This window comes from Symphodus melops (genome assembly GCF_947650265.1).
Source record: "Symphodus melops genome assembly, chromosome: 2".
Lineage (NCBI taxonomy): Eukaryota > Metazoa > Chordata > Actinopteri > Labriformes > Labridae > Symphodus > Symphodus melops.
Window position 1 is genome coordinate 14,399,588 of NC_136692.1, and position 17,824 is coordinate 14,417,411.

At 37.4% G+C, this 17,824-nt stretch overlaps 1 protein-coding gene across 3 annotated transcripts in view; it reads left to right on the top strand.

Annotated features, from left to right (window-relative positions):
• LOC306820162 (uncharacterized protein) overlaps window positions 1-14,224 on the top strand; it is a 34,441-nt gene extending 20,217 nt beyond the window's left edge. For all 3 annotated transcript variants that reach the window (XM_079337914.1, XM_079337912.1, XM_079337913.1), the window contains 30 exons: window positions 358-569; window positions 662-765; window positions 1,218-1,336; window positions 1,442-1,597; window positions 2,354-2,568; window positions 2,654-2,739; window positions 3,388-3,524; window positions 3,620-3,745; window positions 3,827-4,020; window positions 4,103-4,191; window positions 4,818-4,945; window positions 5,041-5,168; window positions 5,550-5,667; window positions 6,059-6,274; window positions 6,384-6,554; window positions 6,742-6,891; window positions 6,977-7,041; window positions 7,143-7,272; window positions 7,558-7,643; window positions 7,753-7,882; window positions 8,486-8,676; window positions 8,921-9,011; window positions 9,470-9,596; window positions 9,675-9,856; window positions 10,598-10,759; window positions 10,834-10,970; window positions 11,815-11,957; window positions 12,065-12,159; window positions 12,261-12,705; window positions 13,406-14,224. In XM_079337914.1, the coding sequence (XP_079194040.1) occupies window positions 358-569; window positions 662-765; window positions 1,218-1,336; window positions 1,442-1,597; window positions 2,354-2,568; window positions 2,654-2,739; window positions 3,388-3,524; window positions 3,620-3,745; window positions 3,827-4,020; window positions 4,103-4,191; window positions 4,818-4,945; window positions 5,041-5,168; window positions 5,550-5,667; window positions 6,059-6,274; window positions 6,384-6,554; window positions 6,742-6,891; window positions 6,977-7,041; window positions 7,143-7,272; window positions 7,558-7,643; window positions 7,753-7,882; window positions 8,486-8,676; window positions 8,921-9,011; window positions 9,470-9,596; window positions 9,675-9,856; window positions 10,598-10,759; window positions 10,834-10,970; window positions 11,815-11,957; window positions 12,065-12,159; window positions 12,261-12,705; window positions 13,406-13,494 (4,422 nt within the window). In that variant the 3' untranslated portion in view covers window positions 13,495-14,224. The remainder of the gene's footprint in view (window positions 1-357; window positions 570-661; window positions 766-1,217; window positions 1,337-1,441; window positions 1,598-2,353; window positions 2,569-2,653; window positions 2,740-3,387; window positions 3,525-3,619; window positions 3,746-3,826; window positions 4,021-4,102; window positions 4,192-4,817; window positions 4,946-5,040; window positions 5,169-5,549; window positions 5,668-6,058; window positions 6,275-6,383; window positions 6,555-6,741; window positions 6,892-6,976; window positions 7,042-7,142; window positions 7,273-7,557; window positions 7,644-7,752; window positions 7,883-8,485; window positions 8,677-8,920; window positions 9,012-9,469; window positions 9,597-9,674; window positions 9,857-10,597; window positions 10,760-10,833; window positions 10,971-11,814; window positions 11,958-12,064; window positions 12,160-12,260; window positions 12,706-13,405) is intronic.
• The last annotated feature ends 3,600 nt before the right edge of the window (window positions 14,225-17,824 follow it).

The following is a 17,824-nucleotide window of genomic DNA, read 5'->3' on the forward strand; positions in this document are numbered from 1 at the left end:
GATTGTAGCTTTGCACTATAATGAAGCTACAAAACTTTTTCTTTCTCTTGTATTTGTTGGAAAATACTAACAGAACAAGGACTGAGACATTGTCAGTTAATGGATTTGTGCAGTGCAAGAGTTTGTAAAGCAGTTTTTAAGTGCTTTGAACTGTGACATTGAGCATACTCAGTCTGCCATCTTGCTGTCAAATAAAGTTAACTGTATATCCTAATGGTGCGACCAAACAATGACACAACTAAAGTTTCAAACTAACTAGCTTCAGCATAGAGTTTAGTGTGAATTTTGCACCCACACGTTAGACAACATACTGTACCTGGTACAACAGTTTACTGGATTGTTATTTTTTTCTTGTAGACTCTGGACCCCAGAACTCCAGCAGTGTTGATGATTTTGGACACTATACGAGAAATCCGATTGGACACGCTGAGTCCTGCCGCCATCAACAGCCCCATCCTCATTGAGCGATGGTTCAACCGGCGGCTCCGTCCCTTCCTACCTGCGGTTTCCCCTGACTTCCTGTCGTGTCTCATCACAAGGGTTTTGAACTGCAACTCGTTCGAACACCTGTAAGTAAAATCACATGCAGAAATTAGCTAACTCATCCTAACTACTGTGATTTTGAAATATGTTAACCATGTGACCCCATTTCTAAACCCAGGGTGAAGGTTTTCAGTGGTGTCCTGCCACATATGTCTCCCTCAACGCAGATGTCTGTCTACACACACTTTATCAAAGGTTTCCTGGTCATGAATGACACGGCAGGTATGTGTAATTTGTAAACTTTATTATTTCTGTTTAAGAAACTAAGTCTCTTCTTTTTTGTCCATCTATTACTCATTTATACGACTAAGACTCCTTTCTATACCCCCTATTTCTATCTTTTCTAGAAATAAAGGGGAAAAATAGATAAATATAAATGATTTATCACTATACTTTAATTAGCAAGCGTTCCATTTTTAAGATAATAACATACTGTCACAGCAATCATGTCAATGGGGATTATGTTTAGTTTTTGTTTGTTGTCTTTGTTTGTTTGTTTGTTTTTTTGGGGGGGGGCTATCTAGCTATGCACCATAAGATTCAAAAGTCATTAAGTGAACAAGTACAGATACGATTTGTTGGCCAACATTGTTGCCATCATGTACATCTTTTCTTAAGATATTAACAAACAGTCAGAATGACAGTAAGTTTGTTGTGTGTTTTTTCATGTTCAGATCCTGGCTGCAGATTGCACGTCAACACCAGTGCAGAGTGGCTGCAGAGGAACACGGGAGCTTTCTCTGTCTTTGCATCTCTTGAAGACATTCAGATGTTGTATCCCATCTTCTCACCGGTACCTTCTTTTTATTATTTTTCCACTTTTATTCTTAGACTGTATTTTCTTGTTGTTTCTCTTCACAGTTGTATTGTACATAAATGTATCCATGTTTACATGCAGCTGGAAGCTCTTTCAATGCTGACAGTTGGACAGCTAGCAGAGGTGGTCGCCAGTCCTGGACAGCTCACCTCTGCCGCCCAGGTTGAAATGTTGACAGAACTCATTCCAGACAGAGATTTACCTGACTTCTTTGACGACTTCTCCACTGCTATCATTGTGAGTTTGCCACACACAAGTTTTAGGATCAAGTACTGTCTCTTCACTTTTTAAGGCGAAAGACATCAAAGCTACTGTGAGGCGTGTTTAGCTGGTTAGGAAACAGGCTGAAATTAACACTGATGCCTTCATATGAGCTTCAAAGCAAAAACAAGCATCAGCAGTAAATAGATCATATTCATATTCTAAAGCCTGTCTACACTGCTGCCTGTTAAGTGTCAGATGAGGCTTTTTACATGTCACTGTTAAAAAAGCATTTTTGATACACAAAATAAATCCCGAAAATAAAATATTCAAACGTTTTTTTTGACATTTTTACAGAAATACCTGTCCATGTGAGACTGTACCTTTAATAAAATATAATGAGTTTCTAGAAAAACTACCACCAATCATTGACATTTAATTTCTTTAAACATCAAATCAAATTTTTGTAAACTGAGTCCTTCACAAAGGCAGTAAAATAAAACAGGCAGGTCAGGACATCAAGAATCTAAGCAAGGATTAAGAAATACCTACATATTTTAAGAGATGTGTACTCTATTTAAAATATTTTGTCAATCAATAGATGTCAAATTCAAGTAAAATCAGAAAAGGCAGCTAACAAAAAGATTTCTTAAGAGGGAATTATAAGTGATTACTGACTTATTTCCTCATGCAAAGTAAACAATACAATTAATAATTCTACAAACATGAAACTTGCTGTCTGCAGTGGCGTTCTGACATCTTTCCTTTCCACTTTGTCTGTTGTCTCTGCAGGGTCATGAGGACATGCTCCAACCTGAAGTGAGGACAGCCTTGTTGCAAGTTGTTTTTGATCGCGCAAACCTCTCAAATCCCTCAGTCAGTGATTCCGTTGTGTTCATCTGGCTACAAGTCAGACTGCGCCCTCTGGTGCGCAACATGACCCACCTGCATGTTGCGCCATTCTTTGGAACGCTCTCTGGAAGAAACTGCGGTATCCAACAGCTGGGGTCAGTGGAAATGTCATTGTTAGATAGAGCTATCCAGCACAAACAAAAAAGATTGATGTCCTTTTTGAATCCCTTTTTCTTTCAGAGTGGACGTCCTGAATGAAACAATCTCTTCACTGAGTGATGTTACACAGGAAGAAGTCCATAGCCATGTCATACAGTCTCTCAGAGGTAAAGAAAGGGCTCCAATAGCAATCAGTCAAACAGTCACATTTTTTAGATCTGTTTTGGGGCTTTTGCATTTATTCAGAGAGAACAGTGTATGGAGTAGGAAATCGGGACAAGGAATGGGGAATAAACTGGCAACAAGAGGAATGAAAAATTGAAATTAAATAAACAGACAATCAGGAGATGTGTGTGGGTTCATTTAGGGTGGGGTTAACACACAAAGAAGAAAACAAGAGGAACGCAGAGACAAGGGTAATTTGCAAAATTAAGCAGGAAATGACAATATAATAAATATGAACAAACAAAAATAAGGTTTAAATGTTTTTGTTAGCTGATGGATTTAATTGTGATTTATTTTAGTGGGGGGGTGCAGTACTAATTAGCATGTTTATTGGTAAAGATGAGGGCTGCCTCTCTATGAGCAGATGCAGTAGAAGCAGTTAAACAGTATGGACAATCAGTGTGACAAAGAAAGGATAGATTTTGAACACATTTGAATTGCTTTAGTAGTTCTATTGTATTTCTTATTGTATATTAGTCTCATCTTGTCCTGTGCTGTTTGGTTTGAGTAAAAGGAGACTGACTCACGCTTTGTAAACTACATATGTATTCAAATAAACCCTGACATAACCTCAATTATTCTCTGTCCAGGACCGATAGCTCTCCAGTGCTACGGCGACAACGTCAACCGCAGTTTTTACGAGTTCATGGTGCGCTCATTCTTGGGATTCCAGCTTCCCAAACTGAACATATTCCTGTCCCTCATCAGTCACGACAGACTACACCAGGTGGATATGTCATTATAGACGTGTTGCTTTCAGCAAGAGTTAATATTGTGCTCTAGTTTGTCAAGATTTCATCTTCTTTTAATGTCTTCCTATAGTTGGTGAACTCCATGCCTCCATCACATCTTGAAGCCTTGCTCCAAACTCCTAATTTTATCGACAATGAAACAGCGCTCTGTGAGATCTTCAACGTTTACAGCCAGACAGCAGTTTTCCTTCAGACTGTATGTACCAGAAATCCGCACACAGACGTGCAAACACAAAGTGATGATATATCATAATATTTCTGTATACATTCACCACAGGCAATTGTCCCAGTGGGGGTGCAGCGGCACACACTGTTTTGCGTCTGGCCATTGGCTCTCAGGATCACAGAGAGGTCAGAAATCGACGCCATCTTTAGTGGCCTCATCAGCAACAACTACACAGACCAACTCGATAGAAGCCTGATCAGCCCCCAGGCCACACACAACGCATCCTGCCTTGCCTTCCAAAGGATGTATGTATAGATTTCACCAGAAAATATCATCACTAAGAGTAACGTTTTATATTGTCTGATGGTTTTTTATTCTGTTTTTTAGGGTGTTCATTCTTGGTAAATTCGACTTCACTGCTGCAGACTTCCAGAGGTCAGATGTGTTCCTCACCATCAGGAGTTACCTCACCTCAGGTCAGTCCCCAGAAACACACAGACTTTAACTTTAATCTTTGTATCCTTATGCTCTGTCTGAAGAGCTGAAATAGGTTTGCTGCACAAGTTTGCGGATATGACGATATCAGATCATATGGGATTAGAATGTGTCCACGATCGTACTGTTGGTCAAAAGTGCACATTTTATACATTGCCGTTTTACAGTCTGATCTTCATCATACACAAATCAAACTATTTCATCATTTGTTTCCTGCTGACACAGATATGCCTTGATAGCTGTTATATGATATATATACTATATATGTATGTATGTATGTGTATATATATATAATATGTGTGTGTGTGTGTGTGTGTGTATATATATATATATATCCTGCTGACACAGATATGCCATGATAGCAGTTATATACTATATGTGTATGTATGTATGTATGTATGTATGTGTATATGTGTGTGTGTGTGTGTGTATATATATGTATATATATATAAAACAGTGTATGTGTGTGTATATATATATATATATATATATATATATATATATATATATATATATATATATATATATATATACATACATACACACACACACACACACACACACACACACACACACACACATAAATATTGGGTATTTGTCTTTGCAGGCACAGTTCCAAGATGTTACGATTCCAGCAACCCAGACCTGAACTCTACAGCATGGTTTGCTGAATACATCGGCCCTTTCATGTCTTTCCTCACCCTGGACGATTTACTGTCTTTTGGATCTCCTGAGGTACTGATTCTCATGTGCAAAAAAATAAAGCTGCAGCTCAGGTGATGTTCACCGAGACTGAAAAAAACTAAACCTTCTCTGTCTCCCCTCTGCAGGTTATCAGGGTGTTCACAGTCAACTCTCAGAACATTGCCCTCCTCAACTCCGCTGTCTTACCTATCAACCTCACCAACTACTACATAGAGCTTCTTTATGAACAGGACAGCAACTTCAATCCCTTACTGTGAGTCTAAAAAACAGCCTTTCACACATCATCACAATCAGGTGTTTAAAATGGAGAAGAAGCACATTCACTAAAGTACTGCGAAAAACTAGCAATGCTACTTTATTTTGTATGTATGTATGTATGTATGTATGCACATATGTGTGTGTGTGTGTGTGTGTGTGTGTGTGTGTGTGTGTGTGTGCGTGTGTGTGTGCATGTATATATGTATGTATGTATGTCTGAATGTATGTATGTTGATCTTTAAGAAAATGATCCTGTGGATTAAACTGCACAACAGGATATAAAGTACTTCAAAAGACAACACTGAAAACCAACAGAAGTAAAAACAGTATAGTTACTTGAACTTTACGGCATACTAATTCTATTTTCTCGCTGCAGACTACCTGCGTTATCTTGGTGTGTTATCCCTGGGCCAGCTTTTGTCCAGCTGACTAAAGCAGAAAGTATGACAGTTCTGAGCAATGTGACCACTCTCTGTTCAGACCTGGATTCACAGGTACAAAAACACACACACACAGTAACAGGAAGTTGTTTCTAAAAAATTTTTTTGAGCAGCGCAGTTTCTTAAAGTTGATTCTCAATTTATTGTAAAATTTCTTTATGTTTGTATTGTTATTAAACAAGGGGCTAAGATATCAGAAACAAGTTTAGATTCTTCTGGAAACATGACTGCAGTTCAGAGGGAATGTATGATACGAGTACAAAAAAGGCTTTTGAGTAAAGTTTGTACCTAAGACTATAGGTCAGAAAGTTTGCCCTTCAGTCACAGCATTTTTTTTTAAACACTGTACCTTTATGGGCAACTCAAAATTCTCAATTTAATCCAAACATAACTCATCTTCACAGAAACATTTCTTCAGCTAATGCCTTGTTTCTGATCCCTGCAGATCACTTCAGCCTTGGCGGGTAATCTTGGTGACAGCATTGATGCCACAACCATTGCTACCCTCGGCAACCAAAGCATCGGCTTGTCCACAGGTCAGATCATGACAATAAATCCTCAGGAGATACATAATTCCCTCAGCATTTTCAGTACAGTGACAGGCTGGAATCAAGGACAGGTCCGGGCCATTTTTCTGTTACTGATGTCTTCAGGACTGCAGGTAATCTGCCAGTTGTTTCTCATTAAACTCGTGTTTGATTTTAGTTTGTGAGCACATAGGTCAGAAAATTACTCATTTTGTGTTGCTTCTTGTTTTTCCATCCTAACAGATTAATAGCGCCTCATCTTTGATCACGCTTGGATCTATTTTCAGTGGTATCCCCTTTTCAACTTTGGGGAACATCAACGGTTTACAGATCATTTCTGCTCTCAAAAATTCCTTTTTTCTGACGCACGTGATGTCAGCTCCAACCATCCTCCGACAGCAACTTGTTACTCAGGTGAGACAGCTGTAACTAATAAAGAAAAAAGAAAAATACAAATGACACATTATGCATATACAACTAGAGATTAAATATGCCTGTAAAATTAAGATAAATAATGAGCATGACATTTATCCATCAATTAAATGTTAAAAGTATCAAAACAATAATGATGATAACAATAATTTTGCATTTCCCCTGTCAGATAATAAAAGTGAATGGCAACAGTGAGATGATCATAGAGAACGTTCCGGATGATCTGGCCACTGAAATTCCTCGTGTTATGCTGACTGGCTTTTCTAGCGAATCTGTTGTTATCAAAAGACTCAACAGAAAGAAATGGAAACGGCAGCAGGTAAGGGACTGCATATCTAAAACACTCTGGTGTAAAACACACCTACTGGAAATTCATTATACAATATTTTTGTACTTTTTTCCAGTGCGAGTTGTTCTATGATGTTATAGCTGCTGAAACTTCGACTACAGTTCTGGGAAGTCCGGACAAGTATGTTTTAATTTTTTTTCATTAAAACAACTTAAAATACCCATTTAGAAAATGTTAATGTGTGTGTGTGTGTGTGTGTGTGTGTGTGTGTGTGTGTGTAGCTTGTCCTCCTCAGTGCTGCAGGGGTTCACATGTACTGGGGTGAGGAGCTTTTCAAAGAGGCAGATCAAGAAGCTAATCAAAGCCAGTCGGAGGAGCGGCGTAAACAAGGTCAACCTGGTGGAGACTCAGGTGAGAGAGTGTTAGGGATTTGGTAATACGTACAGTATACACATGTGAATGTAACTGTTTTTTGTTAAAACAAAATGGTTTCAAATTTATACTGATTTAGGCAGGCAATATTGGTTCAAATATCCAACCTGTGGCTCTTTCCTGCATGTCATTCCCCACTCTCTCGCCCAGTGTTTTTCTCTAACCACTGTCCTATCCGATCTAGAAGAAGCCCCCCCCCCCCCCCCCCCATACAACGAAAAACTATAGTACAGAATAATTAACAGTCGCTTTTCTTCACATCAGCTGACCTGCATGTACAACCACATCCGTGGAGAGGCAGATGTCACAGATTTCAGTCTCATGCCTCCTGATGTGCTGCTGTACTATGAGTGAGTTTTATTTATGTCCAACTAAGCTTTCAATTCTGGTTTTGTCATAATGACTTACAGTAACTGTCTGCGCATCATTGAGTACTATCTCTCTTCTCTTTATCTACAGTTACTCCCTGGTGCCACAGACCAGCTGCAGGTCTTATTTTCAAGAGTGTGCAGGCGCAGACTTCAGCCTCATCTCTTCAGCCCTCAGATCCAAACGGACCGCTCTGTTTGATAATGCCAGGAGCTGCCTGGTGAGTTCCGCAACATAACATTACATTTGCTCTCCCCAATTAGTTTGATTAAGTTACACATTTTTGACTTAGATTAATTGTGGGGAAGAGCAAGCTGAGTCTAAAGCAGTTTTGCATAGATCGTCCTCACTTGAAGTTTAAATCAAGGCAGTAAATGACATTTTCAAAGTGAAAGATTGGAAACATTCATAGATCAAAAAAATAGGTCACAAGTCAAAAAATGATTTGGATTTTTTTTGGTTCTCAGATCACTATGCATGTCCAAAAAACAGAAACATTCTTGATATTTTATTTGACTCAGATTAAACTTAAAGACACATTTGTATGTATTTCTGTCTGATTATTTATACAACCCCCCCCCAGACAGTGGTGTGCACACCTTTCAAATCTGTTCAACACTTTTAATTAAAAACTGTGATAATTGAAGAGACAACTACAGACTAAATAAAAAAAGACAATGCCTGTGTCCCTTCTACCTTCAGTCAGACATCAGATGTACTGATTGGTTTGTTTTGAACTTTTAACTTACTTGTTATACTTATTCATGAAATAATAGTGCACTCTGTACATTGAATTCTGTTCTAAATGTTTATATTCTCTAAGGACATTACAACTACGACTTTGACAAAGGATAACATAGCAGTGTTGGGAAACATGTGCTGCACTATTGATGGGTCCTTCATCGTGAACTCGGACCCGTCAATCTTGGAACAACTGCAGAACTGTCTAGACCTCACTGCAGATCAAGTGACAGCTGTTGAGGCTATGCTGCAGAGCGGGAGAACACAGTATGGGTATGTGAACAGCAGCAAAACATCTATATTTAGTTCTTAAAGACTCTATGAAAACCTATTACCTATTACTTGCATCAGAAAATTAGATTCCTTAAAAACAACCTTTGTTATGATCATATGAGTCCACTAATTGTCCACTATTCTTCCTATGCATTATTTATTCAGGAACAAGTTTAAAACATAGACAGGCTTTTTCTTTCTATGTCAGTCTATAATCTTGTTTTACACTGTTCTCTCCAACCAGAGCTCCATCAACATGGAACCTGGATACTCTGAAGGCCCTCAACAGGTTACCGTTGTATTTGACTTCAACCTTCTACAGTAACTTTGACAGAGTAAGAGACACACAATTGCAACATAAATGCACGTATTGCATCAAAGTCTTATGTACTTAATAGTAAGCATCTATAAGGTATTATATGCATTATATTTTGAGTCCTGTGTTACGCCCTATGAGGGCAGAGACACAGGTGTCAATCAAGCATAATTGGCCAATTAGTCGTACCAAACGGGTCAAATAATATCTGTTTTAATCAGCATGTTCCTTAGTTGTTTATTGTGATAGTAATGTTTATTTAAACCTGAATTAGTCGGGCTCTAAATGAGATTGTTATCTTTGATATCATATAGGCGTATGAACAATTTTTCATGAAGATTCCAAAGCTTAAGGAAAAATAAGAGGCTGCATTTTCATTGATCTGTGGCATAATACAAGCTCTCTGGTGTTGGATTGAAGTTGATGGTGGTTGTTTTTGAACATATTTTGGGTTGTCCTTTTTGTATGTGTGTCCAGAGAACAAGGCGAAGGTTCTTGAGGTACTTCCGGAGAGCTAATAGAGGGAAATTGAGTAGACGCATGAGAAGAAGGATGAAAAGAGAAATAAGGAAGTCCCTTCAGCTAAGATCAAGGCGATCAACAGGTAAGTGCTATTATCCAGTCTGCTTGTTTTGATCATCATGAATTTATTTGTTGATGTGTATTATCCCTGTGTTTCTAGAATGCACCACTGGAAACATCACTCAGGTGATTATTAGTGACGATGCATTCCCCTTCGACTACGATGAAACGCAGTTCGATAGATGCCTCAGTACCACCGTTGTTAAAGACAACTTGGCTGCAATCACTGAGAAGGTAGACGATGAGAGCTTACAGAGGATTGTTCTCAACAAGTTGAAAGAGGTAAGAGATGGGAACTGCTTGAGATTTGATTTTGAATTTATTTGAAGCTCACATGAAGCTCACATTGACATATTTGACTGTTAAAAGCAGCTTGACATATTTTGTAAGCCAAAAAACATATGGGACAGGACAAAATCAGCAGAAAGATAGAGATAAAACAGCTTTGTCCTGTCTCCTCTTCTTTGAGGAGCTTAAACTGAGCAATCAAGGTGGAGGCTTCTGGACAGTAGAGCTTGTTGAACCGATTAGTTTATAGAGGTATTGTAGACAAACGTTTTGAGCAGAGCACTGGTGAATTCAAACAAAAATAAAAATGAGAATCAGTAAATTTTGGCAGATGGTGACCAGTAATGTGTCAGTGAAAAGTGTAAAAGCCAAACTGATCTAGAACTGTGTTTTTCAGTGAGGGATCCTGATCACCCAGCGGGTCGCAATCTTTCAATTCATAATATTTGATCTTGGATTTAATTATTTGTGTTTATATGTGATAACCCATATAATGTATTAAAACATGCTATTAAAGCTGGCAATGGCTTCTTGGGAACAGAATATTTGACATTAATGTGAACTTTACACAGTTCATTCACTCTATTAAACATGTTTGTTTGGCGATCCTTCACATAGTCATACCATCTTTCTTATGAATTATTTTGTCGATTCTGTTGAAACTAAATTGAGACCTTTAAACACTGTAGTTGATTCTCATAGTGATTTTTTTAATGCCTTCTTACTGATTTATAGGCTTACGCTGCCAGCTCTACCATCCCCGAGAGTCAGGTTTTACTCTTAAGCGCAGTGTCTCGTGTCGCCACTATTGATGACATCAACATGTGGAATATCACTCAGATCGACACGCTCAGTGCTTTGATGAACTCGGATGATGGAGAGTGGGATCCAAACCTGGTGAGCAATCTGTTACAGGAGTACGGTGTTTGCATACAACTTGTGTATTTTCAAAATCAATATTTCTTGTACAGGCTAAAGCAATCATCACCAAGTATCTGAATAAGGAAGGCAACACACTGAGCAGTGCTGTGCTCAACGCCATCGGAGGACCTAACCTGTGTTCCCTGGACTCTAACGTGTTGAAGACCATTACGGAACAAAGCATCAGGTAAGAAGTCAGGGTCGTGAGTTTCTGTTTGTATAGGACATTAACACTAGCAACATAACATAGGAGTTTGTTAAAACCAAGTTAAGGTCAAGTGATAAGAGTAACATAAAGATTATGTGCTCAGGAAAGCATGAAGCTATTTTTTAAACTGTAAATGAGTATAACACCAAGCTCAGAATCTTTCACTGATTCAAATATCATACAAAAGAAAAAAGTCAGTTAAGTAACCACAAGGTAATAGCTTGGGGCTTTGCCAAATCATAAAATAAAAATAACAGAACATCTCATGTAATGCACTGATTTACTGCAATTAAAGAATCAGCTTATTAGCGTGAAATATACATCTTTCCTTTTACTCTATGAACAACATTGTAAAATACTAAACAAAAACAAATCAAAGAAAAATATTGAGAGCTTGTTCATCATTTAGTTCTTTAGGTGCCAGCGTTTGAAGAGTTAGCCTCAGACTGTATAAGTTTATCTCGGTCCCCACCCCCGGGTAGGCGAGTGACTTGTTTGATCCCACAGTTATGCAGTTAGGATGTTTCATGATGCAAATCATTAAAATGCACAGCAACAGGATAATCCAGATCGTTTTTGCGTATTGTGCTTTTGTTCTGACAGACCCTTTGTTTTAGTTTTCTACTTTACCCAACATACTGTATTTAAACCCACATATTGATTATTGATGGACATATTTTACCTGTATTGCAACATTATAGTATAGGATACAGCGTACATTTCTTAATTAATTGTCATTCAGCACATACTGTATGTTCTAAGATGCTCAATATTGTCTGTTATTATTCTCGCTTCATTCTTAGTTTGTTTATGTCCCTTGCAGAGAGGCATCAGTCCTGGATTTGTCCAACTGTACCTTAGAGAATAAGCAAGTTCTCTTCACCACTGCGCAACGAACATTTACCCCAAACACCCGCACAACTACTGTCTCTGGGAGCACCTACCAACTGATGAAAACTTACACTGGTAGGCAAAAAACCTACAGCTATCCATACTGCATGCAGCAGACTTGATTTGGATTTCAGGGTTTGGAATAATTTATTTAATTGTTTGTTTATTTTCTGTGTCTGTAGAGGGTGCTGACGTAAACTATGTCCGAAGTTTGGCAGCCTCCAATATCAATATGGACCTGCCTACCTTTACTGCTCTGGATCCAAATGTTATACAGGTCGGTGACAGACTTACCATGTGTGAATCTACTACATCCTTCAATAAGTGAGAGATCAATCTGAACCCAGATATAAAATGTTTTCTTTCTGCCTTCCCTAGAGCCTGGATGTTAATAATGTGAGGGGACTTCTTGGCACCAACCTGCCAGACCTAAAGTCTTATGAAAACGAAACAGTGGTAAGCAACTGGATTACCATTCAGTTACAGAGGGATATTGACACCCTAGACATTGGGCTTACTGGGGGCAGGGCTGCCAACGACACCACCACTGGAACTCCTGCCACCACCCAACCTGGAGCAACTACCCCACCTGGAGCAACTACCCCACCTGGAGCAACTACCCCACCTGGAGCAACTACCCCACCTGGAGCAACTACCCCACCTGGAGCAACTACCCCACCTGGAGCAACTACCCAACCTGGAGCAACTACCCCACCTGGAGCAACTACCCAACCTGGAGCAACTACCCAACCTGGAGCAACTACCCAACCTGGAGCCACAACAAATGCTGTGACCACTTCCAGTAACTCCACTGCCACTACAGGTGAGGTTAAAGAGTTGCATGATACAAAAGAATGATCTGAAACCAATTTGCCCCCTTTAAAAATATACCCCACACAGAGAAATGTTATTTAAGAAAACAACCATTTGTTGTACAAGCACTTTAGCTTACTAAGGTTAGACAATAAAAATCAACTAATAACCTTTTGAAGAATAATACAATTGGTAAAACCCCAGTAGTCAACTGCTAGACAGTACTGAACAAATAAGTTTTACCAAGGTATAGAGCTTAAACGTGTAATAAATAAGGATATATACAGTATTTTTTTTTTCTCAGGAAATACTATCAAAATAAGAGAATAAATAACTGATCTTTTGGAAGTTCTAACACTGGAGCTCTTTTCATGTATGGGGTGGACCTGTCTTGAGCATAAACTAACCTCTTTAGCATAAAGGGGAACTTCCAGTAGGCTACAGCACAAGCTTAACCACAGAAAGGAACCTGCTAGTCACTACAGCAAGTTACATGAAAACAGCTAAAAGGATTGGTAAAAACGGAAAGGAAACTTTTTGACTGACCAGTATGTGAGTTTTTTAAAGTGCAATGAGCCATTCAAAGTCCCAGCTGTGCCGAGGTTTTTTTTCATTCCTTGCAGCTGGGAGGGTAGCATGAATGTTATGTGCCAACAAAGATAAAAGAAAGCATGTGATTAATGAGATGGGTCTTTTTTGTCTGTTTCTAGGTAGCAGTGGTGTCCGCATACAAAGTGAAGGCTTTTGCTTCCTTGTTCTCCTCGTGATCCTCTCAACATCTCTGCATATTCTAGCATGAAGAAACTAAAGGCTGGTTCAATTAAATGATTAATGATTCAATGAGATGGAAAAACTGTGGTTATGAAGACAGCAAAGGTTACCTCAAACCCCCCAAAATGCTTATAATAGAGTTGATGTAAAGAATGTTTTCTCTGTAGTCATATGTACGTCTGCTCTGAAACCTTTTCATTTAGAACCTGAAGGCTCATGTATTTCCTTTTTTCTGCTGATTGCTTTTGTAATTTTTATTAATATTAGAATGAAGAATACATTGTTAGCCTACTATGTCTAACATGTTTTTGTCTGACTCTTGATCCCTTTTTCAAAACTGTAGATACAAAAAGCACAACATCTGTTAACAATTCTTACAAATGCGTCCGTAGAGGATATTAAAAAATGAAAACCCAATGTTTTTCTTGTATTGTTCTCCTACACTTTTAAATGAAGGAATGGTATTATATTTACTTAAATGATTTCAAACTGAAAACAATTTGGCTCATATGGAGAAGTACTGTTAATGTCATGCTATGTCAAGAGTTTGGAAAATGTATCTTAAGCATAAGAATGTCATTATACTTTATACTAAGACTGTAACAGAAGAGGTGATTAGTTTCTGCTCTATGTGTATTTCTAAATCCTATTTACCCTTTTTCAGAAAGCACTTTAGACAGGATTTGCTTAAATAATGAAAGGCATGCCTGGCTCTGTATGACTTCAATAAATGCCCTTTGAATGAACTTGCACAATCAAGACAAGCTTGGTCACATTTTATTATAAATTCGAGACTTCTGAGGGTAAAAAGTTGTCATATTTTATTGGTACAGTTACAAACACCAACAACATCTTTCGTCACAAAATTCTGAGGACCATCTCTTTCTCTCGTCTAACTTCAATGTTTTCTTTTGTCCCTTAGCCTCAGCCATTGTAACAATTCAAATAGAGAGAAACTACCTGGCTTCATTTTAAAACTAAAGTTCGATCTAAAGTGACAATTGAAAGTTACATATTGTTGTTTTCGTCCTAGAAGGAAACCATAATAATTAATGCTTCATCTAATAATGCTTAATTTCTCCAATACGTCTGAAAACTGTAATAAAATTGCCCATACTTCCCAAAGGTCTCTTACATTATCAATTATCCAAAAAACTAATGTTATTCACTCTACTAAAATGTATGACAACAAAGTTTTTTTTACTTGGCAAGCAACCAGTACGTGTTTGCTCGTTCAATTACAAGCATCTGTTGCAATGGTCATATTGATTATAAGCGTTTATAGACACCAAGTTCATTCTTGCAGGTTGGGCAGGAATGTTTAGCATTTTTCAGTCGGTCAACACAGAAGGGGATGAGACAGCAACCTAAAACGAAGCTGGAGAGGACAACAGCTAAATCAGAATCAAATACGTACACAATATACATGTATGATTTCAACAATGTTTTATCATTTGATAATTGAAATAAGAGATAGGTTACAATTTAATGCCTTATAGAAGTCAGTTTCTTATGGTGCATGCATCACACTTTTTAACCTAAGACTGAACGCTGCATGCTGCAAAATCCAGTGCTTTGCGACTAATGCTGCGTCTGTATAGTTGAATACTATAAATAATGAATAAAAGAAGTTGAAAATACAATTAAAAGCCTGTTGCTTTATCACAACTGCTATGTGCTGTGGAGGTCTATGTAAGCTACGTTTGAAAAATGTGTATAAATACTGACTTTGCTGGTAATTCTGGATTCTTAAAAGATGAGTAAAGTTTACTAAAATTACTATTAGAAGAAAAATATTGAATTGGTCAATATATGTAGAACAGCTGAAGCTAAACAGGAAAATGATAATAAATTGGGAATATATCTTTCCTGTTTAACTAATGGTTAACTCAGTTGATTTCATTAGGATTAGTCAAATCACTATTTTCTGTCAGGTTTAGAAGTCTATAACTACTATTAGCACATTAGCACACTATTAGCAACAACACAACTGAGGGTCGAGTTTGAAAGGGTTGTGAAGTATTAAAATATGTATAGAGTTTCTGTGAAAATGTATGAATAAGTTATGAAGGCCTGAAGACGGTTGAAAAAAGTTCCAAAAGGTAGGGATTTTTAAGATTATAAATTAATTTTAATGTGCTAAATTTAGCAGCACACATTTAATATTTACAATAATATGCACGTCGTGAATGAGAAAAGTCAAAGAAATAAGGTCCTAAATGAGTTTAACATTGTACTAAGTTTTTAGGTTAATAGGTTGAAAGATGTGTAAGGAGTTACGTGCCAAATAGTTGTTGAATAGAACAACATTTTGTCACCTTGTTAAAATAATCGCCTAAGTCATTTTTTCAAGTATTTCAGGAAACAAAAAATACTGATCCAGATCTTGAATATATGATATTTTTAAATTATTTTACTCGACAAGGTAATGAAAACAGATCACTATTGACATACTAATAACAATGTTAGTCAATTATGTAACATGAGAAAAATAAATGAGGCTGTTATTTTGCCTAAGTCACATTGTCTTTTGACTTGGGCAAAATAAAACAACCTAAGTCACACTCTTGACATAGGCCATTATATTAAAGGTGTATATCACATGATCTGTTTAACTGAGGTTATAGGCAATTTTACCAGAGGTGGCCAGCATCATAGGGAGTTGATTTAGGCACACACAAAAAAATAATCATTTTTCTCAAAAAATGATTTAATTATTTCAACAAGGTGACAATGTTGAATGCCTTACAGCATTCATTAATTGATCAAATTAAGTTGTACTGCTTCTTACCCACAGAGGAAGAGTCCTCCACAAAAAAGGTACGTGAGTAGACCAGAGGAGTAGTCCACCTTGGTAAGAACTGTCTGATTACACTTTGGACAGAAAACCTGAACTGGATTGTCTCCAAGCAGGTCGACTGTAATCAAAAAGAAGACCAAAGAAATAATAACATAGTGTGGATTTGAATTAGGTTAAAGAGTTATACAATTAGAAAACACACTCTTTATCCAAACGTTTTGTAGTTGACAGTGACTGTAACACAAGCAGACAGTATAGACTCACCAACAGGCACTTGAATGTTTGCCATTGTTCCTGTCAATAAATAATTTTATAAAAGGTAATAAATACAGAGGGAACATGGGAAAAATCCATGCAAATCATAAAAATACTTCAATTTAGGATGACTTGTAAATTATTTAAAGTAACTACCATTAACTTTTTATCTACTGATGATTATGGATTACTGATAAACCATCACGACACAGCATCGTTTAACACTTTAACTGAAAACAACTTACATGTGAAAAATAATGTGAACAGTTCTTAATGTGAGCAATTGCCTTAGTGTCTAACAATATTTTTTGACCGCCAAAAAACCCCATTTATGTAAGTTGATTCAACATGCATTAGAAAATCAGTATAAAGTTGTTTAAACCTATTACCTAGTAACCTAGTATATTGCAAACAATCTCTCGATATAACAAAACAACAAATTATCATCTAGAGGATATGAGAAATACTAACACATTGATTTGAGCAAACTAACAATAACTCGTACTTACAGATTTTGTTGAAGAAGTTTGACTGCAGAGAGGGGAGCATTCCTAGTGTCACTTCGCCTTCCCTGTAACCTTGTTTTCTTCGCCACTAGTCATAAGATTTCTTGAATTGCTGTGGAGACTTGACCCAACCCTACAATAAGTCCAGTGATAGAGGAAAATCATTTCTAAAATTAACCCTCTCACACCGTAGATCTTCTTATTTCTCAGTGAACTCTTGAACTCTATTGTACCCGGCCGCAATCCGAATTTAAAAAGGGTTTGTTACAATATTTGTCATTTCATTAATCAAGTAACAGTTTGTTCACTTTATATCTCCTTAAACATTTCTTTGTGGGAAATGGCCTAAAGAGACGAAATCATATTGTTCCACTGAGTTGCATATTTAGATTTATAAAATCAAACAAAATCTTTTCCTCAATGGAAATGTATTTTCATCATAAACCTCCGTCTCCTCATCATAAAAATAATTGCTGCTTTGTTTGAACTGCTTCATTTGTTTGGCTTATAAACATGAAAAACTTCAATCTGGTTTGTTGAAAATTGTGAATCTGAGAGGTTTTTGAGTGCATGAAACCAGAGCTGAATAAACCTCCATTCAACAGAAATGAACAGCACATGCTTCCCAGCCAAATTAGATTTGGTGTTTTGCTCTTTGCTGAAGGAAGAGGTCAAGGTGAAACAGCAGCCAGACAACAGTTTGTCCAACTTCATTTTATCCCCAAAAGTCTTTTGCATTTCTTAGAACAGTAAAGAAATCAACATTAAAAAGCTTGTTTTTCTCCCCTTTCCAAGTT